The sequence below is a fragment of the Neolamprologus multifasciatus genome, chromosome 13, assembly GCF_963576455.1.
Source record: "Neolamprologus multifasciatus chromosome 13, fNeoMul1.2, whole genome shotgun sequence".
NCBI classification, from domain to species: domain Eukaryota; kingdom Metazoa; phylum Chordata; class Actinopteri; order Cichliformes; family Cichlidae; genus Neolamprologus; species Neolamprologus multifasciatus.
This window is the reverse complement of record NC_140451.1, coordinates 20,526,106-20,550,136: the sequence shown is the minus strand read 5'-3', so window position 1 is coordinate 20,550,136 and position 24,031 is coordinate 20,526,106. Positions and strand designations below refer to the sequence as shown.

The 24,031-nt window shown below is 38.5% G+C and overlaps 1 protein-coding gene across 1 annotated transcript; it reads right to left on the bottom strand.

The window, feature by feature from the left end:
• Positions 1 to 4,461: 4,461 nt before the first annotated feature.
• On the bottom strand, positions 4,462 to 16,221 carry prokr1b (prokineticin receptor 1b). The gene is made up of 3 exons (XM_085182853.1): positions 12,775 to 16,221; positions 11,448 to 12,086; positions 4,462 to 6,714 (listed from the first exon to the last, which is right to left on the bottom strand). Exons 2-3 carry the CDS (start codon positions 11,885 to 11,887, stop codon positions 6,009 to 6,011), a joined length of 1,146 nt encoding a protein of 381 aa, XP_085038979.1. The 5' UTR covers positions 11,888 to 12,086; positions 12,775 to 16,221; the 3' UTR covers positions 4,462 to 6,008.
• Between the last annotated feature and the right edge of the window lie 7,810 nt (positions 16,222 to 24,031).

The following is a 24,031-nucleotide window of genomic DNA, read 5'->3' as shown; positions in this document are numbered from 1 at the left end:
GTTAGCCTGTGTCTGGGCGGTGGAAAGATGGCGTACATATGTATGGGGCCGCAAGTTCACGCTTCGTACTGACCACCAAGCTCTTACTACCCTTCTCAGCACCAAAGGTATGAACAGAGCGGGCATGAGAATCGCACGATGGTCTGCAAGGTTGATGTGTTTTCAGTACGATGTGCAGTACCGTCCTGGTGTTCAGAATGTCATCGCAGACTGCCTCTCACGGGTTCCCCTGACGTACTCCAGCACTGACATTGATGCTGAAAAAGACCTTCTCTTGGAGATAGCTGAAGTTTCTCCTCTCTTGACAGCGACACCGTTGGCGGATTTTAAAGCTGAATGTGAGGACTGCCCTGACCTTTCTCTGCTGCGACAGGTTATCCACTCAGGCTGGCCTAAGGTGAAAAGGTCTCTCCCACCTGAGATGCAGCCGTATTTCCTGGTGCGACATGAACTTGCTGTGGAATCACCGTTGGTTTTCCGGGGGACACGTCTGGTGGTCCCAAGGTCCCTGCGAGAAAAGGTGATATGCCTCGCACACGAAGGTCACCAGGGCATAGTTCGCACAAAGCAGCGGCTCAGAGAGCTTTACTGGTGGCCATGCATGGATACTCAAGTCCATGCGATTCTGTCATCATGCTCAGTCTGTCAATCGTGTGACAAAATGGCCAAAACTGCTCCTGCTCTCCTACAGCCGGTTCAGTTTCCAGATGGTCCCTTTCAGCATGTGGCCATTGACATTGTTGGACCTTTTGACCGTGGGTCGCAGGACTGCAGGTTTGCTATCACACTGGTCGATTACTTCAGCAAATGGCCAGAAGTAGCCTTCACTTCATCAGCTACTACAGACACTGTTATTAGGTTCTTGTCTTCAGTTTTTGCACGGGAGGGAAACCCTTGTGAGCTTACGACAGATAATGGACCACAATTCACTTCATCTGCCTTTGCTGATTTCCTGAAGGAAAGGGGCATCAAGCACATTAGAACAAGTGTGTATCACCCTCAAGCGAACGGGTGTGTTGAAAGATTCAACAGAGTACTGAAGGACTGTGTTCAGGCTGCACAGGTGTCCCAGAAGCCGTGGAAGCTCGCCGTAACAGAGATGCTACAGAATTACCGTGCTACAGCTCATTCAACAACTGGAGCAGCTCCGTTTCAGCTTCTCAGAGGGAGACCAATGAGAACAAAGCTAAATGTCCTGCCATTTCCCAAAGACACAGGACAGTATGACCAATGCAGGGCCAGAGTCTTTCACCAGCAGCGTAGGAGTAAACGCTACACTGATGCTAAGAGGGGGGCAAAACCTCCCCAGCTTGTGGTCGGTGACAGGGTGCGGATACGTAAGCCTTTCCGAGTGGGGAAGGGAGAGAGACAGTTCACTGATCCATTGTCAGTGCAGCAACAGACTGGACTGAGCACCTTCATCTTGAGTGATGGAAAGAGATGGAATGCAGCCCGTCTCTCACTTTGCCGAGCAGAGAATGCTGAGCTGTTGCAGGCTGGTGAAGAGGTTGAAAACAACACAAGAGAAACTCCTAAAAGACCTTCTGTTCCTAACAGACCGAGACAGTTACCAGCTTGGACCAAGGATTATGTAATGAAATGAGTTTAAAAAAAAAAAAAAAAAAAAAAAAGTGGGAAAATAACACTCTTGAGTAGGGATGGGTATCGTTTAGGTTTTATCCGATACCGGTGCCAAACCGGTACTTTTGAAACGGTGCCGGTGCTTAAACGGTGCTCAAACCGGTGCTTAAAGAATGGAAAACACAAAATTGGTCCAAAAACCTCATGTTCAGCTGTTTTTTTGTAAAAAGATAACAATGTTAGTTTTTTCTGCAGCTATGGGGCATATATGGTATCACTCTGGGCTGGAAGCAGTGCTTAAACAATGGAAAAAACACAAACTTTGTCCAAAAACCTCTCATGTTTAGCTGTTTTCCACTTTTTCTTCGGTCATTTTAGCCTTTTTGGCCAGGGTGAAGGGAGTATCTGCCATCAAACAAGAAGACAGCCGCATGTAGCTATGATGGTGTTTGCTAGTTCACCTTACATGCATTAATTTAATAACGCGGTTAGCTTACTCAACGTAAATTACACACGAACAACATTAAGCTACTCACGCAGAGAAGAACGGCTGCTGCTGCATCATCATCCTCATCATTTCTGCTACACTGGCAGGGCTAGGTTCATCGGATTTAAAGTGTGACCTCCTTTGACAGTATCAGCTTAAAGCACTTGTTGCAGGCTGCTGAGTTTGCATCTTTTGCTGTGAAGTACAGCCAGACTTTTGACCGCTTTGCCTTGGGCATTTTTAATCTGTAGCTCTGCTCTAAAAGAACGTACGTACCTGGACCCGCCTACTATCCTCGAAACGTAAAATGATTGGCTAGAATCTAAAGTGTATCATTCCATACCAGTTGGTGGCGGTAATGCACCTTTCAGTTGTTTGCCAACCGCCAATAGAAATGTAAGGAAGAAGAAAGTGTATCACAGCTCAGGAAAAAAAAGCACCGAAATAAAGCACCGAAATGCGCGCTGCTTTTCGGTCTGGTTACTACCGTTTATGTCAGAACCGGTGCCATGATGGCACCGGATACCGGTACCCATCCCTACTCTTGAGCTGTTGGATGCTAATGTTAAGTTCCATACTGCTAGTTCTGAGGTCCAAGTATAATAGATGATTGATTTACTGTGATTTATTTGTGAAGTTTTGTGACTTAAGGTTGTTAAGTTACTACAGTAACCTTAACTGTACAAGTATTCATTATAAAGGACGATTTAGGCACCATAACAAGATGGGTATGTTAAGATCACAGGTATAGTTCAAACACCCAGTAGTGTTATAAGTGAAATAGGTTCAGCAAGCAGTATTGAAAATGCTGTCTGGTTGCAAAGTTTACTACTGATAATGTTATGTGCAAATAGTAATGTTACCATGCTAAGTAAGTAATACTGAGGTAGTAGAATTCTGTGAGAATGAGGAGAGATGTTATGTTTACATACACTGCTAAGATGGTGAAGGGTTGCTTTACAAGAGGGACTGAATATGAACATATACTCAGTTACCAGTAGGGGGCTCTGTGACTAATAGTGATAGAAGGATAGAAGAAGAGAAGTGTATGGTGATACGTTTTGGATGGCTAACTACTGCTGAATACACGTTCCATTCTAAACCAAGCCGTCTCCGTTCTTCTGTCGAAACACCACAGATATGCCTTAGACTTCTGTTCTTTGTAATGACCAGTATGCAAAAGATTTTTCTGGCTGAATGTGTATACAGCACTATGCAGCAGTTTTGAGTGACTACTAATTTCTTCATATTTTGCTAGGAAAATAGGGGAAAAGGAAAATTTATTGAAATGTGCAAAGACACCTAAAAAAAGACAAAAACAGAATCTGTACAATTCAAGCAAGCTTGAAAGTCAACATTTAAAATGGCCACTTTATTCTTCAACATAAGATAAATTGGCTCAGGCAAGTTTTCTTATCATTTCTTTAAGAAGTCTTCAGAAATAATTGTCTGAGCTTACTGAAGGACTTCTTTGGATGCTGACTTTTGTTCTGTTCTCTGTCAAGATGATCACACACTACTCCAATAATGCTGAGGTCAAAGCTCTGGGGAGACTATTGTGTGTTTGTCTATCTAGGCATGCTTTTACTGCACTGGCTCCATGTGTCATATCATTGTTATACTAAAATTAAGCCTTTGCCTTTCAGAAGCTTTAAAAAAGGTATTGCATGGTGGATCAGTAGCTGATGGCACTTTCTTTGTTCGTAATTCCATCACTTTTGAAAAGATCCCCAGCCACTGGGTGAAAAACAGTTCCAAACCATGACAGAACATCCACTGTCTGTTTCTGGTGAGCAGCATATGGATCAATTGAAGAGTCAGATGCATCTCTCAGATCGTAATCTGGTCTTTGTTGTTTTTTTCTTTTTCTTAAGGTTGTGGCTTTTAGATGCTCTCCCTCTGCTGTAGATAGTCATTTTTAGATCGCCCACCTCTTCTATTGTCCTCCATTTGTCTGTTTTTATCAATTTCTTAGGGACACTGCACACCATGCTGAGATATGCTGAGTGGTCACTTAATGGGACCTTCTTCTAAAAATAGTATTTCATGTCTGTCAAACTCTTTATCTTTGTTATCTTTGATATTTTTTCATAGATAACATAGGCTGCTAGTAAAAACTTATTCCTGAGAATGGTCAGGTTCAAGAACTGGGCGGAAAATGAGTGAAAAAGCATAGTTCAAAGAAATAACTTCACAATGCCACGTTTTTCTTTTATGACATCAGTAGATACTTTCCTGTGTTTTTGGTTATAGTCACTTGTTACAACTCTTATTTAACATAATACTTTAATTTTGTAAAGTCTGATAGCTTTTTAAATAAAGTCTATTTAGAAAAAAAAAGCATGGTATGCTTTAGGATATGGTTATCTTGATTGACAAGTCACTACCATTATCCTCAGATTTCTCAATCAGATTCTTATGTGACATTTACTACAAAAATCCAAGATGCCAACAGCAAAAATGCTCAAATCCAGCCTTCAAAACATGACTTCACAAAGCATTGAGTTAAATCACAGAGGCTACATCCATCTTTTATGTACAGACAGTAGGGTTACCAGGGTGACGAGTTCCACCCCATCTAATATCAGATTGTTTCCTTTACGAGAAATGTCAGTAGAAAAGAAAGGCCAAAAATAGCAAATACACATCAATCACTTGTTGTTGTTAAATGTCACAAACTTAATGTGAAAAAATAATAACATAGCATTTAGCTACATGGAAATGTAATTTTTAAGGAGCCGTGCTGGCTATTTCACACTTTTCAGCTCTTTTTGGTATCATTCACTGTACATCTTTACATACCCACAGGACCGATAAAAGTACCCATATGCATTATTTATACCAACTCAGAAAATATACGGGAGTATAATGTTTGTACTTTGTCTCACTCTCACAGTTGGAGGAATAGCACTTTAATTATTCATTATAGCCCTTGTGCGTCAGTGTGGTGGTTACCAACATGACCAAAAATAAATCTCACTAAACTTTATTCTCTATCAAACAAATTTACTTGGATGCTTGAAGGCTGCCAAGGAAGATATTGTCTTTTAGCCCCTCACTGCTTCTATGTCTATAAATGAAAACAAGCTGTCAGGTATTCCATTTTTTAATATTTAAAACTTTTCCTGTGGTAAAGAATAAATTCACAAATAGCACAGGCAACTGAGGGACACATAGAAAAAAATGCAGCTTGGTAAACAAAAATAGCCTTTGTTTCCAGTTTCTTATAGTTTATTACCATCAGGAAATATAACATATACTGTTCTACAAATAAGCATGCAATATATTGATTGTTGTAGCGCAAATGATGAAAAGAATGTATCTTTACACTCAGCAGACATGGAAATATGTCTTTGTTGGGTTATTCAGTTGTTAAAATGAACTTTGCTAAATGTTCAATACTTAGATATACTTAAATGGCATGGAATTTGTAATTTCATGGAATTTATAAAATGTGCACTTATACACACACACACACACACACACACACACACACACACATATATATATATATATATACAGTAAAAATGGTATTTGGTATTTTAAAATTAGTGTCAACACTTATTTGATTTTGTTCAGAACTTATACAAGTAATACCAAGATATGCATTTTGGATGGGCCAGTTAGGGCAGCAGCAGCTATTATTCACATGTTTTCAGTGTAATATAGTGTATACAGATGAGACAATATTCTACAATGCACAGTTAATACCCACAGTATGAACAGCACAACGATCACATTCTCATAATGCAGAGATACTGTAGGTATTTGAAATATATATGGAACTGCCTAATGGCCCAGTAGTCAGTTCAGTGGTTCCGAGCGGTTCGTGAAGTTTGGACAGTTTCCATCATCTGAGCACAAGATTTGATGTCCAAATCTCAACAGTCTACTACAGAGACCCAAATGTCAGTAATATTTAGTTTGACAATTTTTCTTTTCACCTTAGGTGAATGCATTCAATTTCCTCTGTTACTGGCAAGGAGGAAGTTCTCACATCCATCTCCTCGACAGTCTTACTAGGGGTATAAGTTGACTTCCAGCGCAACAGTACAATCTTCTTCAGGTACTTAACTGTGTTGTTCTTGACACTAACAAAACAGAAGGTATTTATCATGCTATTGCTCATGGCAATACACTCAATAATGTAAAAAGCCACCAGTGAGTTCTTCTGGCGGGAGATAAGTGTCGGGTGGAAGTCTCTCAAAATGGTGAATCCATAATACGGTGCCCAGCACAGGATGTATGCGGTCAAGATTCCGATCAGGACCATCACTGTCTTACGGCGACAGCGCAGCCTCTTCCGTATTTGTTCTGTCTGAAAACCTGGGACATTTTTGAACCACAGCTCGCGGGAAATTCGGGCATAACACATCGCCATGGCAATCACAGGGCCAACAAATTCCACAGCAAAGACAAACAGGAAATATGACTGGTAGTACACTTGCTGGTCCACAGGCCATATTTGGGCACAAAAGACTTTGTGAGTGTTTGAGGTGGCGCCTCCATGAGGGTACATGGTCTCAGAGGCAAAATAGGCAGAGGGAATTGATATCAGAATGGGAACAATCCAGACTCCTGTTATCAGACAGTAGGCAGTTTGGTACTTCATACGAGGCCTCAGAGGATGGACTATGGCCATATACCTGGAAGAAAAACAAGACAACTGTTATGCAATATTAAACAGCATATTTAGCAATCTGAGTGTTATGGAAGTGCCATAGTTAAAAAAAAATTATATCTAGAATTGTATGAAAATATAGATAAAAGAAATATGTATGTCCATATGTAAAGGAAGACAGAGGCAGTAAAATGTTTATTGCTACAAATAATTACTTTTTAAAAATAATTTTTATTATAATTGTTCCTCTAGACACAGCTAAAAGTTTAATATTTACACATCTAAATAAAAAATGCTAATATATACAGATGATGAAGACCCAAAAATTATGTTACCCCTTGTGCCCGATGTGAATGAGAGCATTATCATTATGGTGACCACTATTACATCACAGAAATGTTGCATCATACATTAAAGGTGATTTCAGGGAAACTTTGTATTGATTAACGGCAATCCTTCCCTCATAGTGGAAAAGTAGATAAAAACCATGATGGCAATATGGCCCCACGGCTTTAACAGAGCCACCAGCTTCCCTTAGGCCAACCACCAATTAAAGTATGTAATCATACTGCAATAGTTTTAAGGATGGGTAAATTTTGTTTGTGTCTGTTTGTGTTATTTCCAAGGGCCTTTTTAACATGAAAATTGAAAAAAAAAAAAACCTTTTCACTGCAGCTGTTCTGATACGACAAAATAAGAGACATTTAGTATGGTTCTGTTGTGTTCTGACCAACTGAGGGACCACAAATGGAACGGTCCCTATATGGCACTTTCCTGTTTGACCACTTCATACAACATGCCTCATTCACCCATTCAGGACACCTAAATGCTTTCTATCTAACAGCGACACACATTCATACTCTGACGAACACATCGGAAAGCAACTTGGGGTTCAGTATGTTGCTCAGTGATACTTTGGCATGCAGACTTAAGCTGCCAGTTATCAAACCAACAACTTTCTGATTAGTAGGTGCCCTGCTCTACGTCATGAGCTACAGTCACCACAAAGCAATCCTGAAATAAAAGCAGCTAAATGAAATTCATTCATCATTATTTTTTATTTCTTACACCTGTGCTTCCCCACACGTCAAATTCATTATCTGCTATAAAAAAGGCTTTTAAACAGCTTCTGTTTAACTAAGCACTCACAATGATTGCACCTGTGGCCTAATAGCGTATTCTTAAAAGCCCCTCAAGCATATAAGTCTGAAGGGGACAGAAATGGCTACACTTTGCATCCTCCAGAGAGGTTTTTTTTGTCCTTTCCTACTTACTCACCAAATATAATATTGCTGATATGCTCACTTGCCATGTTTCATGTTATTCTTTTTTACATTTGAAGACAGTCTTTACCTAACATTTACCAAATACCTTATATTTAACTTAAAGATGGCCCCTTTGGGAGCGTGGAGAGTTACAAATATCTCTGAAGTTAATATACATCATTTTTCAGATGTTATAGGGATGAGAATTATCAATTATTTAGAAACAAGTTTCTCATCATACCAGTAAGATGAATATTGAGTTTCTTTAAGCATGGCTCCAGTTTTTTACTTAAAAATTTTCCAGCTGCTATGTAACTATGCTATGCATGTCATACATTCTTGTATATTTCTATACTGTGTATTGTGTATTTTGTTGTACAGTTATTTTAATTTCAACTTTAATTTTTATATTTTATTTTATTTTATTTTATTTTATTTTATTCCTTCCCAGTTAAATTTACCCTTTTTAATTTTCATATTTATTTCCTATCTTATTCATAGCCTTTTCTTTTTTTCTTTAGGTCACGAGCAGTTGTGTAAGCATTTCACTGCATATCGTACTGTGTATGACTGTGTATGTGACAAATAAAATTTGAATTTGAATTTTTGAATTTAACATATCTCGTGCCTTCATTGACAAATATGTTATTATGTTCACCAGTTAGTCACTTACGGCATCTGCTGATGATGCAAGGAAGATATATTGCTATCTGAAAATACTATTGATATTTAAGATAAAGTACTGCTAGTGAGAGACTGATCTACTTGACTATTAGTCAGAAATGTTCATGTTTTGAAATGCATTTTTTAGTAGGATGACCTTTCTGCTGAGCCAAAAGTTGAATGTTTGATATGTAAGTATTTCCTGCTCATTTCATTTGTATGCTGTAGTATAGCGTGCAAATGATGTGCCAGAAAACTGAATAGATAATATCACTAGGACAGATGGAGATGGACATGAAAAAGATTCATCATAGCAGAATATCTACCTGCTGCATGCTAAACAGAATATTAAGCGGATCTGTTTATACTGAGCTTCTTCAGATAATGAACAGTCAAAAATGAATTAACCAATGTTACTAATGTGCTCTTTGAAGCACTAGTGATAGTGTGAACACATATTTTTTTTCCTTATTGACAATGTATTAACACTTGAAAATAAATCTGAGCCATGGTTAACTTTTGCACAAAGGTACAAGACTATACTATATAGAGCAGTGTTTCCCAACCTCTGCACATAGGTGTGCCGTGGAAGATTATCTGGTTACACCTGCTGCGTCCGGCCTGAGTAACGGGCATTTATTTTGGTGGTCTGACAATCTGATAATGTTAACCAAACTGTCAGTTTGGTCAAGAACCAAATAGCATGCAACAACGTGCCTGATACCGTCAAAGCACAACCCACATGACACACATACTCACTGAACGCCTTCTTCAGATCCAAAAAACACATATAGACTGGCTAAGCAAACTTCTGTGTTCCTTCAAAAATGGGTGGTCTACTGTTTAATGGCTAGGGAGGGAACAACATTGTTCCTCTTAAATCCAGCAGTTGGACTTTGCTCTCCTGCAGGAGGTCAAAGTGTTTCTCAGGAAGTCTGAAGCATGTGATTCCCCTGAAGTGGAAACCCACCATCTACCTGATGTTGCAGAGGCAACCAGGGAACCCCCACAATGTCCAGATCCTAAAGGAAACTGGGTGAATTTCATCCATCCCTGGGATCTCACCAGTCTTGACTTGTCTGATGACAGAATCATCTTGAAGCCAACCAAAAGCCTAACCAAACCATGACCTCTCCAAACACCTCCCACAGTTCTTCAGCAAATGCCAGATGCGTGTTCCTTTTGCCTTAAGGGCTAAACAAGCGAACCAAATTTAATAGCATCAACTACTTCAACTTGACAGTTCCTTCCATAATTTGGTTTGACAATTGCCACTAGGAAGCAACAGCCACAATTCCTTGCAGTGGAGCAGAACATGATTCATTGAGACAGTGTCCCTAGCCTACATCAGAATGCTGCCCAAGTTCTGCCAGAGGTGAAGATTTCCCACCTCTGCAACAGATGAGATAAAGATCTCCCATCTATGAGCTCCAAGATGGCCAAGGTCTCTGAACTGCCATTTTATTTGTGAGCACAAACAAGAGCTGGGATCTGTTCCCCTGTCCAAAGGCAGAGGAAAGCAACTCTGAGGAATACTGCACAGAGCAGGGTGGGATATAAGTATATTGGCTTGGCTCATTGCCCTCCCCACTCTGGACAGCTCCAGAGTTCAGCTTCTCTGCAGGATACTAGCTCCAGAACCCAAGCTGCTCATTGAGGCAAGCATGGCAATATATTGGTGGTAACACCTCAATCACTAGCTCAGGTTACTTCCCCACCACAGCAATAACATTCCATATCCCGAGAACCTGTTTCAACAACTGGGGATGAGACCACCCAAGCCTCTGCCTTTGACTACCTGATTCACGTGGCCAGATTTGGTAGTCTTAGAATCTCATATCTGCCTTTTGCAAATGATGTCATTCTGTTGGCTTCATCAAATGATGGCCTGCAGCTTACATTGAGGTGGTTGAGAAGTGAAACTAAACTAGCTAATACCTCCAAATCTGAGGACATGATTTTCTGGCAGAAAAAGGCAGCATGCCCACTCCATGTTGGGAATGAGTTGCTGCCCAAATTGAAGTTCAAGTATCGTGAGGCCTTGTTCAAGAATGAAGAAAGGAGAGAGCAGGGGAATGAGACATGTATTGGTGCAGCATCTGAAGTAATGTAGATGCTGTACTTGTCTGTCATAATGAAGAGAACATGAAAGCAAAGCTGTATATTAACTGTCCATCCACATTTCCACTATCACCCATAGTCACTTGCTGTGGTTAGTGAATGGAAGAAAAAGATCACAGTTGCAAAACTAAAAAACTGCTTCCTGTGAAGGGTGGCTGACTCTACCTTAGATATAGGGGGAGAAGCTTGGTCATTTGCAAGGAGCTCAAAGTAAACCTGCTACTCTTCCAAATAGACAGGGACCAACTGGTGTGATTCAGGCACCTTACTGATCCTTGTTTTTGTATTTATGCTTTTTCCCTGTTGGATTATGCTTGCAGACTTCTTTAAACAGCCTAATAAAGACTCTCATTTTTTGTTATTAAGCATATCTGTATTTTTCTTTTGGGTTGATACCTCTGCATTTAAACACTCATCATAACCTCTTGGCTCTATCACTCAGAGAAAAATACTGTGTTGTTTTCAAGTGAAGTAAAGACCTCAAGTTGAAAAGACAAAGACAAAGAATTGCACAGAGTTGTCATATCATCCCATTACAGCTGAATAAAGAGGTGTACAGTTTTCAAAGTTTTTCAAGTTATATAATCTCTATACACTTTATACACAAAAATGAAATATTTTTTTCAAATAAAAAGAACTGAATCTAATTGCACACCCATGCAAACTCATTCACAGACATACAGACAAATGAAAAGATTGAGAAACTCACCTGTCAACTGCAATGGCAAGCAATGCGTTTGTCGACACGTAGAGTGACACAGTACGGAGATAGTTCACAGAGGCACAGAGCACCAATCCATGATCCCAGGAAAGCTGCTTAACCACGTAGTAGTCCACCAAGAATGGGCAACAAACCACTGCCACAATGAAGTCGGAGATGGCCAAATTAGCAATGAGCAGGTTGGTTAGATTTCTGAGTTTTTTGTATCTTGTCAGTGTGGCAATGAATATGAAGTTTCCCAATCCACAAACAAGCATGATGCAGACAAGGACCACACCAATAACAATGGTGGCAACAAAGAAGGCTTGGCCTTGTGTGGTATCGGGGATCTCATCTGGAGGGATGCCATAGTCCATGTCATAGTTGTCCATATTTTCCTGCATCTCTCTAGAAGGTCCTACCATGAGGCTGATATTTGACTCTCCCATATCTTAGCAGACAATGCTTCTTTTTTTTGGGTTTGTTTGTTTGTTTGGTTTTTAAATTGAGAACAACTTGATCCAATAAATTAGGTATTAAATGTTCATACTTTGTGGTACATAATGCATTCCAGAGCTAAGATGTTTGCGTGAAGATAAAGCATTTCAGCATGCTGTGTCTTCTTTGGAAACAAAAGGACATCTTCACCTGGAAAAGACATTTCCCAACTCAGCATTACTCATGCAGGGTCACATTCATGGCAACAAGATATGATCACAACAAATTACATGATCGCAATGCTTCACGCTTAATCGTGTTGGCAAGTGTGACATGTCTTTGATTTTTTTCCTGATGAATATATGTGTGGGTAAAGACATGTAGTTGGTGATTTTATGTAATTTATTAGGACCTTGTCACTTTACTGCAAACCAACATAACAGACAAGGCTGATCCTGATGACAGTGCCCTTTATTTCTTGCAAAATTCATCACTTAAATGCCCCTGAACATGAGGTAAGAAACACTAAATATGGCAACGCATCGCAGGAAAAAGGGCACATTTTAACAGGATAAAAACGGATTTGTAGTGATAAGTGCAATGCAATTAACCCGACTGACCCAAAACAGCACACAATATAATGTGAGAGAAAGCAGGGAGAATGATACAAAAAAGTAGAATGACAATTATTTTTAATAAGAACCATACAAATCAATTCATGGGATCGTTACTTATTGCTGTCATTGGAAAAAACAGACCCCTCGAAAAAAGCAGAACTATATAGATGAAATTCAGCTGAAATTGAAATAATATTTCAGGCACTTACCAGCAAACATTGATAAATGTTCCGTGTTTTTAAAGTTTAGGATAAAAGAATAAATAAACAAAGTTTAATTACCCGCTCTGTGTGAGGTGTGAGCGCAAGCTGAAGGTGGTTGTTAACGGACAATCCAGCCGGTGGAGACGCAAGGTCTCAGCTTTGCTGCTCACTGATTAAACTGTGCGTGCTGATGTGACGACTGCTTCTCTGTCCTTCGGCACTTCCTCACAAGGAAAAGTTGCGTCTGGTTCTCCTCAGCTCCAAGTGATAAATCTGACGAGGAGGCGCAGTGAGGAACCCACACTCTTTCGGATGGAGTGAAAAAAGGGGGTGGGTGTCATTGTATGTATGTGTGAATTATACCTGAAAGTTTACCAGTTTAATAGACGTCCATAAATGCGCAGCTTGGCATGGATAGGATGTTTAGCTAAGCTAACACTTAATATAAGACTAAATGGTTAAAAAAGAAAATAGATCTATACATACGGTGAGGCTTTAGGCATCACACCATACAGAACAGAGAGTCCCTTCACCTTTTGTGTGTTGTGTTGTTCATCGCGCCACACTGTGGTTTATACAGATGATTAACTCCCGACTGAATCTCACTCAAAATGCGTGATTTTCCTCCCGTGGGAGGAAGGGTTAGCTCATGCATATTTAGTAAGTTGGAAAAATAATTGTAGTGAACTTGTCTGCAAACAGGTACTACATACACATCCAGTATGGAGTAACACTAACAAGTTACCATGATTATTATTAGAAAACAGAAATGACTTTCCTTTTCTGGTGCTGCTGCTCCAGGGTGGATACCAGTTAATTAGTTAATTTGGTGCAAGATTGGTTTTATGCAATAGTTTATTCTTCTTCCTTTTCTTTTTCTTTTCTGGCTGGCAGGGTTTTAGGCACACAAGTCAGTGACACAGAACAGAGCCATTATATTAGATAAAGAGAGTAGCTATGTGGTTTTCTGCTCAGAGTTTGACTTTCACCCTATGCTGACCTTTTGAAAGCAAAGCCCACCACCTTTGACACTTCTAACCCACAGCAAATTTATATATTTATTTATTTGGTTATGAATATGTTCTTTCCCAAGTCTCGGGTGTGGTGGCATCATGTCTATTTATCTTCAAATCACATCACCAATTTATGACATTGTTACAAGCTGCATTTTAATTTGCATGTATTGCAATATAGCGGAAGAACAGAGAAAAGAAGGGATTCCAGAAAAAAAAATGCTTTGCAGAAAGGATTTAAATTCAGCTAACCTAAAGTTTAGCTAAAGACTAGCCTACAGCCTTTTTTTTGTCAGTTTTTCAACAACATATTGCAAATTTATGCTGTGCACCACAATTGCTGGGTCTTACTTGCAACAGTGTAAATTTAAAGCTTGATTTAAAATAGCTGCTTCACTTCTAACCTTATAGTAGTATATTACAATATATTGGTTAATACTAAGTTGCTCCATAAAATGTAATAAGCTGTCATTGTCTGTCTTTCTCAGAATGCTTATGCAATACCTAGTATTCTTCCAGTGTAGAGCTATGCTGTGTTCTCATTTCCATAGTTCTTTCATCCACACAGCTGGTCCAGTATTAATTTTTCTTGTCTGCATTTTAGTAAAAGTAACTTGTTCGAGATTAAATAGCTCATAGTCTATCATGATTAGTTCAGATTTACTTGTGATGGCAGCACAATGCACAAATCATACACAAGCACAAATAAACTCTATGATGCTTCCCATTATGGTGAAGGCTCTGTAGGTATTCAGTGCAGGACCAAAAAACTTCCATATAGAATGGAAGAAAAATTAATGTTGCTTATCTCATAACTCCAAGATTTAGACAACTCTAGTGTGCTGGCAGTTAGCATTGCTCATTAAATGTTCACAAATCCCACCATTATTCTGATGCATGGTATTGTCTTTGTGATATAGCAGAACCTAGAAAAATTCACTGAAAGCACTTTTGAAATATTCTGATTAGTCTATTTATTAATAACAAGTAAAACAAAACGAGTCAGGGTATCTGTAATAGCAGCACGTTTTGGTTTTGTGTTATTGCTTTGCTGCTTGGGTTAAAGACCGTGTTTCACTTGTAGTGTTGTCAAATTTTTTGAGTGATCGAGAGAAGCTATAAATATGATTCTAACCTTATATAAACAGTCTAAATAAAATGTATGACGTTTCTGATTAATTCTATGTATGATCTGCTTTGTAGAATATTAATACCTGAAAACGTTCACTGAACACACTATTCCGCTATCTGACTGATGAAACTCTGCCTTCTTCTGTGCAGTTGTACACACACACACACACACACACACACACATACACACACACACACACACACACACACACACACACACACACACACACACACACACACACACACACACACCTACAAACACAATTCATGTTTTGCATTCAATCACATGTTTACTATTGACAATAACAACTTGTTACAGTTTGGGAAAACAGACACAAACACAAACACACAAACAATACTTTGAGCACTGTTTGTCTGTGATCAGCCATCCTAAATTCAGATGAATACACACAGACAGCAGCACTGATGACTTTTAAGGCTCAAGACTGCTGTTGCTTACAATACCTCTGACAATCATGTTTCAGTAGCCTCAAAATGCCTTTTGGTATCCTCTCCTACTGAACGTAGCCAGTTGGCAACTACAAGTGCATTTTAAACCTAAGAATGGATAACAAAGACACAAGTGAAACAGCAGACAACTACTCCTGTTATAGACTTTTCTTTTTTTGAACAACACTACATCTACACTCCTGTTCACCTGAGATTAAAGAACTGTCTTTGCATCTTCCTATTAGTTTTTATTACCCTCTAAATATTAGCCACTTGCTCAGCCTTGCTGTGTAACCCAGGAGGCTTGACCAGCAGGATAAACACCAAGCTTTCATTTCCAGCTAAGGGTAGCTCTATAATCTCACCCAGGCCCCAGATTTATTGCTTCTCGTAACCAGAGAATATAGATAGAAAAGAGAACAAGGAGAACCTGCTTTTCTCTCCTCAGCCATGAATAATATGCACAAGACCTTTAATCTGTGGTTTCTGCATGTAGGTGGACGGATTGGAAATAATTTTTATTGGTTATAGTGTTTTCAGGGAATAGACAGCAAAGGAATCAGAATCCACATAAACATATTTCAGGGGTTTTGAATTGGAACAGAAGCTGTTTGTTAAAAATATTGGTTCTGTCAAGGACAACAGAACACATTTACCATACCAGTCCATTCATTGGTCTGGCATAGGTAGTTTTCTGTTTCCTTCTCAGTCATTCATTATCTCTATGTGTGAAGTTGTGTGTAAACAAGTTATTAGATGTCCAGTTGTCTTTCTTTGCTTATACAGGAAACAGGTTGTATTGATCTGCTAGTAGGAGTCCCTCTTTCAATGCTGATTGTAGGAAAGAAACAAACTTTCTAAATGAGGTCTAAATGACCTTTGTTTAACAGGCAACATGTTAATGTGCCCATGAATGTCAGTGAACATTTGTTGCAGTGCTACAGTTCAGTATGTGGAAAAGGATTTCAAGACAATTTCACAATCAAATCTCAGTGACTTTTGTTTGAAAGAGAAAATATATATATATTTATATATGTTGACATATGCAATGGTCTTTTCTACATTATGTATGAAGACCCTGATGAAGACCCTGGAGCGGCTGGACCTGGCTCAGCTTCGGCACCTGGTGAGACCATTGGACCCACTTCCGTTTGCCTACCAGCCTGGCATTGGAGCGGATGATGCCGTCATTCACCTCGTGCGTCGTTCCCTCGCTCACCTGGAGACCACTGTGAGCACTGTGAGAATCATGTTCTTTGATTTCTCCAGTGCCTTCAACACTATTCTTCCCACAGTCCTGAAGGACAAGCTGGAGAACTCTGGAGTGGACCATCACCTCACTACCTGGATTTTGGACTACCTCACCGACCGACCACAGTATGTGAGAACTCAGGGCTGTGTGTTGGACAGGGTCGTCTGCAGTACGGGGGCCCCACAGGGAACGGTTCTGGCTCCGTTCCTCTTCACCATCTACACTGCAGACTTGTCCCACAACTCCACCCAGTGCTTCCTGCAGAAGTTCTCTGATGACTCTACAATAGTCGGCCTCATCACTGATGGGGACGACAAGGAGTACAGAGGACTGACTCAAGACTTTGTGGACTGGTGCCAGCTGAACTACCTCCAGATTAACACCAGTAAAACTAAGGAGCTGGTGGCAGACTTCCGCAAGCACAAACATCCTCCACTGCAACCACTGAACATCCAAGGTATGGACACTGGGGCTGTGGACAGCTACAGGTACCTTGGTGTTCATCTGAACAACAGACTGGACTGGACTCATAACTCAGACGCCCTCTACAGGAAAGGGCAGAGCAGGCTGTACCTGCTGCGGAGACTCAGGTCTTTTGGAGTGGAGGGCCCACTCCTGAAGACCTTCTATGACTCTCTTGTGGCCTCAGCCATCTTTTATGGTGTGGTCTGCTGGGGCGGCAGCATCTCTGCTGGGGACAAGAAGAGACTGAACAGGCTGATCCGCAGGGCCAGCTTTGTTCTAGGATGCCCTCTGGACCCAGTGGAGGTGGTGAGTGACAGGAGAATGGTGGCTAAGCTGTCATCCCTGTTGGACAACATCTCCCACCCCATGCAGGAGACTCTGACAGCACTGAGCAGCTCCTTTAGTGGCAGGCTGCGGCACCCACGGTGTGGGACGGAGAGATTTTGCAGGTCTTTCCTCCCCACTGCTGTCAGACTCCACAACAAAAACTTCAACTGATCAAACACACACAAACCTACACATGTGCAATAAGACTAAGTGCAATATTCTTTTCTGACAAAGTTGTATTTTTACTCACTTGTATATAAAATTTGTATTCTATTTTTATCCTATTGTATATTTTATTCTATTTTATTCTACTGTATATAGTATTTTATTTTATTCTATTCTGTACAGTTGTGCACTGTATTTATTCTTATTATATTCTAATTTTTGCTATATAACTTTTGCACTGTCCACTTCCTGCTGTGACAAAACAAATTTCCCACGTGTGTGACTAATAAAGGTTATCTTATCTTATCTTATGTAGTGATGTAATGTAAAAAAAAATAAATAAAAAGAAAATTGCTTTAAAAAAACATTTCTTTGAAATGCTGCCTACAGATAAAGATGGAATATTAAAACAGATCATACATAAAACTGACACACTGTAGTCATGTTTATCATGTCAAATTGTAATCAGTGAAATAAAACCCCTGGAGTCAAAGGGAGTGGCAAATATTGAAATAAGTCACCCTATTGTCAATCATTTGATGCAAATAATAAATCTCTAAGAACACTGCAAGTATTTCTTGCAGCACAAATTGCACAAATTTAACTCCCAAGAGAAATGTGCCAGGAAAAGCTTCTGCTGTCCAAAAGGAAGCCAGAGGAAAACTAATGCATTCGAGTGAACATAAAAGCAAACACTATGCCTTCAAGAAACATTTATTCTGGACATCTGAATCCTTTTATTGCTTGCTTATAATAGCAGTAGACATGGTTGACTAAAGACTGCTTCCCAAGAGAAATCACAGCAAGTGTGAAATATGGTGGCTGAAGTTTTCAGACTTTAGTCTTTGGTTGAGGTTACTCTCAGCCTAAACCTCTCAGCTACATGGAAGCTTCCAGAGTACTTGGCATGTGCTTGTTGTAAGCATATGTTTGTTAAGGTTATTACAAGAGACTGCACAGCAAATTCAAAAGTGTTAAATGTTTTGGTGTTAGTAGTCTTAGAGTTAATTTTACTCTAAGTAGAGTCACATTCTTTTAATGTAACTCTGAGGTGTAAAATGATAGTAGTTAAAATCGAGTGTTAAAAATGAGTGTTTCTATTTCAAATCTGGAGGTGTTACAATGGAAACATTAACTCTTGACCTCTTAACTCTGAACTCCTACAGGGGCTATGACACTAATAGAGTAAATTCACAGACTCCGCCCCCAGCACGGCTCCAATCGAAGCTGAAGTGAAGCCGTTTCAGAACATTTTGCTCTACATATTTGAGTTGTTTGCCATGCTTGGTAAGTCATTTTTTCAAAGATTGTTTCAATTATTATTATTAGCTTTTACTTCTGTGGCTCTTTGGAGTTGAGACAAAGCTGTGTGAAAGGCATTAGCCGTGTTGCTCGCTGATAGCACCGCTCGCTGTTTTAGCTAGCTGAAAGGTATTGTTTGCGGCAAATACCACAGCCTTGAAAAAAAGCTTGCATGTGAATTTTCAATCAAATTTCTTGGTCAAATACACTTAAAACAATGTCTACAATGTGAAATGTTGGTATAATGGTGCTACTTGAAGCCTGAAAACGATCTCCCATAAAAAACGAGCAAACAGCAGTAGCAGACGTCCTGACTGGGTTCTACGTTAGCATTTAGATCCCTCCAGAGTTTTGTGCACACGGTTTAGGAAAAAATGAAAAAGGTTGAGGTTTTACATTTAGTTCAGTATTACCTGTTGCCTGTGTCCTTGTCTTTTGGGAAAATACTTTACACAAGTAATGGCTCAAAAAGGATTCCTTTTTTTTTTCTGTGCTGCAATTGATTTGTGCCATTAATTAGTGTCAACTAATTTTTATTCAATCTCCACATAGGATATGCTTGTGAAGATGGAATATGGGGGAGAGCAGAAGTGCGTTGCAGTTCCACAAAGTGATGAATGAAGGACATGCATATTGTATTTTGTATTTATTGAAATAAGTGATGAGAATGCTGTTATTTGCATTTACCAGCTCACCTATGTCAGACCTTTTGATAAACAAAATTCTAATGAAAGTGAGAACATGTACACTGTTACATCTTTAGAAAATGTTTTGAAATTGTGGTGCACAGTTCAGAATAAATGTTTTTCAAAAACCATTGCATCTTTTTAGTAAATGTTTATTTCCAAAAGAAATTTCTAGAAGTTCAGGACAGTAAAATTCCCGCTTTTTAGAATTAATTAGAAGATAACTCTTACGTAGTTAAACTAAAATACTCTTTGAGAGTTAATATATAAACTCTTAACACCAAGTGTTAAATTATCAACTCCAGACAGATTTGGTGTTTAACACTAAATCAGAGTTAACGTACCAACTCTCCAAAAAGAGTTAAATTAACACTCTCTGGTGTGGACCCATATAGACACTTTAAAAGTGTTGAAATCAAATCTGACAGTGTTAATCTGGACATGCTGGATTTGCTGTGTGGAAATTTTTCTGCATTGTGTATGACAATAAAATAACACTGTCTTTTTAGCTAGAGTCATACCTTTCAGCAGGATGGTGATCCTAAGCACATGGCTGAAATTTATGGGAGACATACTGATGCCAGCATGCTTGGTGTACTATGAAGTAAAGGTGAAATGAAACAATAACAAAGGTGAAGCCAAAAAACAACCACTGGTGATAATAGGTATTACAACAGTGATTATCAACTGTCTTTGCCGACCAAGACTTTCTGCTTGAGGCAAAAATTGTGAATTTTCTGCTTCATTTGACTTGTTTTTTGGTCAAAATGGATAAATTGAGTGCCACCTGCTACTGCCAGAGACAATATGAGACACAGGTGTTAGAGACACATAAAGAATATAAAAAATATAACAAAAGGCAACCATTGTTGCTGCAAATATGGAATGGGAGAACTGCATCACAAAATCATCAGTCTTGTGATGTTAATATATTAATATATAATATATTGATTTATCCACTCAGTAAGCTCTTAGCTCTGCCATTCATTTCTAACACAATACATTACATCTACCACATTACTTTAATGACAGATGTGCAAAATGCTTTTTTTCTTTTTGTTCGAATCACACTGATGTTATCTTTTGTGTTGCTCTAATTTTACAGCGAAGCTTCTCTCACCCATATTAATGAGATCCAGCTTAACAGGTTGTATATATGCATGCATTGAGCTGAGACCGTGTATCAAAATTTGAATGGTATCAGAATGTTTAAAGTGGTGCTTACAGGTGATTTTATAACCCCTAAAAAATGGATAGACTGCAATTTTTTTTATTAAACTTTTATGAGGATAGCTATTTAACTTTGTACTTTTTAATAAATAAAAAAGCAGATATGACACAAAAACAAATTCAGCTAAATTATTAGTTTTCCAGATTATTTGGGGACAAAACTGAATTACCTCGTAATCTACATCTCCAGAACAAATATTTTGCACAGTCTTTACGAGGTTTTGATAATGCTCTAAAAACTCAAATATGCTTGAGCAGCCTTTACCCCTGGGACTATTACTGGATGTCGTGTATGGAAAATTAAACGTTTCCTCAACATTTTGGTGAAAAAGAATTCTATAATAATAATTTATGTAATTAATATTAATTATTATAAGACACTGAGTGATTGATTGGTTGATCATTTATTTGGATCATATGTGTACATGTATACAAAATATACATATACATATATAAAAAATAGACTGGGGCACATTACTGGGGGCCCACTACTGACCCTTAGGGGACTCCACAAGCAATTTCCATGTACCCAAATCTAAATTCTCCCAGCTTCACAAACTCTTGTATTCTAGATAAATAACTTCTGATCCAGCTCAGTGCCACTCCAATTATGTCATAACGTTGTAGTTTATTTAGTAGTATTGAGTGATTAACTGTATCAAATGCTTTCTTAAAATTAATGAATACTACAACTGCGTATTGTTTTAGGTTCAGTACAATTCTTATTGCTTCCATTGCTTTAATTATTATCCGGTGAAGTTCTACTTCCATATGACTTTGGTTATTTAAATCATATTTATTTAATTTCTCTTGTCTATTGCTAAAAAGTTTTTTTTCCAAAATGTTTTCAAATTGAGAGAGGAGCATTACTGACCTACAGTTTGTAAAAAGGTGTTTATTCCCTTCCTTAAAGAGTGGTATTACCTTTGCAATTTTCATTTTATTTGGAAATGAACCAGTTAAGAAAGATACATTGCAAATATATGTTCAAAGCTTTGAAATACCATCTTTTTTTTTTACCAGTGTCATATCACACCCATCACAATCAGTAGGTAATTTATTTTTACACATATTAACAATAAATTTTACGTCTAACTCACCTAGTGAGTTAGACGTAAAATCACTGAAAACACTGAAAACACGAATATGGATTGTTTTGAAGTAAAGTTTCACTTTAATTCATTTATTGTATATTGTCTCTTTTTTCTTCTGTAATCTTTGCTGCTAAATCTGGTTCAACATTTACATAAAAGTCATTAAATCCATTTACTACCATATATAGAGAGATACAGACATAGATGTATAAATAGATTGATACTGTGAAGTTAAAATATTTGAATCTAATTTGTTTATTTAGTAGTTTGAATTTTATACTGCAGCTCAGCTGTGACATGGCATATTAATTGACCAAAATATGCTGAAGCACTGACATAATACTGTCTTACAAACTACTTTCTGGATCTGTCTATAGACACAATATGACTGACCTTATAGCATAGCTTGGAGAGCAAGAAAAAGAAATCTTCTTTGTCTCTTTCTCACGCATACTGTGTGACAATATGTGTGAATAGAAGAGTGAAGATACAGCAAAGAGTAATAAACTAGAAACTTTAATTTGTATTACTAAAACCTTGGAATAATTTTCCTGGAGAGACTTTCCCCCCTGCACAATATACACTGAAAGTAAGATAATCACTAATATGTGGGTCCAGACAAACACTAGGAAAAAAAAGACCTCAACAGCTTTCAGTATAGCAATAAAATGACATTTACCTACAACAGAAATATTAACAAAGACAGCCAGCTCAGGTAATAGGGGGAAAAAAGCTAATAAATGTCAGGAGGTTGAAAGCTAAAACATCAAACAAAAACCGCTCACTGCGTAGAAAATAAAAACCCAATTTATTACAATAGTGCACTCCAGTTTTCTTTGCCCTAGAAACACAAACAGGCGAAAAACTGAGTAAAAATAAATGGTAGACAATTCCTACCAATTTTCCTTAAGTTAACCTAAACAAGCAACATTGAAAACACTGCAAGCCAATGCAAACTCACTAACAGCACTCACTCAGAACATAGGGCAGTGGCCAGTAGCAAGAGCGACTTGGTCCTGGGGTTTGATATGCAGTTCCACTAATGACCAGATGGGTATACTACAAAGGAAGTTTAACACAGCTAGGCTTTCTTTAGGTTAGCTGGTCTGGGAAAACCTAAAACCCCAGTCAGAGATATTAGGTATCATAGTTTTCAGCGTTCTCTGTTAAGCCAGGCTTTTTGTGTGTATCTCTGTGTGTGTATTCAGATAAAGGGGGGGATTCGTGTGTCATATGACTCATCTTGTGCACAATGTGATGCTTGTGAGCGCCGCCTGCTCCACTAGAGACATTATCACATCACAATGGTAAAATGGCGATAAAAGTCTATAAAGACCATTTGCAACACTGTTGCAAATAAGACAGGAAATAATACTGTTGAAAATTGTTAATTTGGGGATTGAGCGCACAGAGAGGCAAAATAAACATTTTAATTTGAGTTATTTTATTGCTGAGTGAATTCTCAGTGCTGCTGTTTATTTCTGCCACAATGGCTGCACATTAGAGCTCTGAAAGTTTAAACTGCATGCATTTAAACATTAAATGTTACCGTCTCATAGCCTAACAGAGACATGGAAATCACTTTAGTTTGCCAGCAGATCAGAGTGAAATTATACTGAAGGAATAAGAATTCTTGGGTTGTGTTTGCAATTGCGGCACTTTAATTAAAACAAACTTAGCAGCAGATTAGAATCAAATATAAAAACAACCAACATTTTCCACATTACCAAATTAACACATGCATGTTTCAGTGTCAATGAAATGCACAGTTTGCACTGCTGTAATTTTACAATTGTGGTTCACTGGCGAAGTACAACTTACTGTAACAAGTTGGACATAAAAAGCATTGCTAAATATCACAATAAGTGCATGAGAAAGAATTTAATTTTAAAGCGGACAGGGGCTTTCATTTTATTAATAGCAAGTTGTCATGTTTCTGCTTCAGAGCCATCTTTTCAGCAAAACACAGAGATTCTACTTTACTTTTCACTTGACTGAGCTCTGCAATTTGATTTGAAGTTAAAACAAATAACACAATGTGCAAGTACAACATTAAAAGAAAAGTTGTATGTGGTTAGGTCAGGACTTATTTCAGTTATGTCATTGTTCTTGTATTTATTGCTTCTATTGGAAATTAATAAAAACCCATTATTAACAACCTTTTGCGAGGAACCTAGGAGTGATTTTTGACTCTAATCTAACGTTTGACAAACAGATTAA

What these genes read in the sequence shown, in the direction of transcription:
- prokr1b (XM_085182853.1), bottom strand. Translation starts at nt 11,887, where the DNA reads ATGGGAGAGTCAAATATCAGCCTCATGGTAGGACCTTCTAGAGAGATG. An exon ending in CTTGCCATTGCAGTTGACAG is followed by an intron (nt 6,715 to 11,447) that starts GTGAGTTTCTCA and finishes TTTTTCTTCCAG; the next exon opens with GTATATGGCCATAGTCCATC.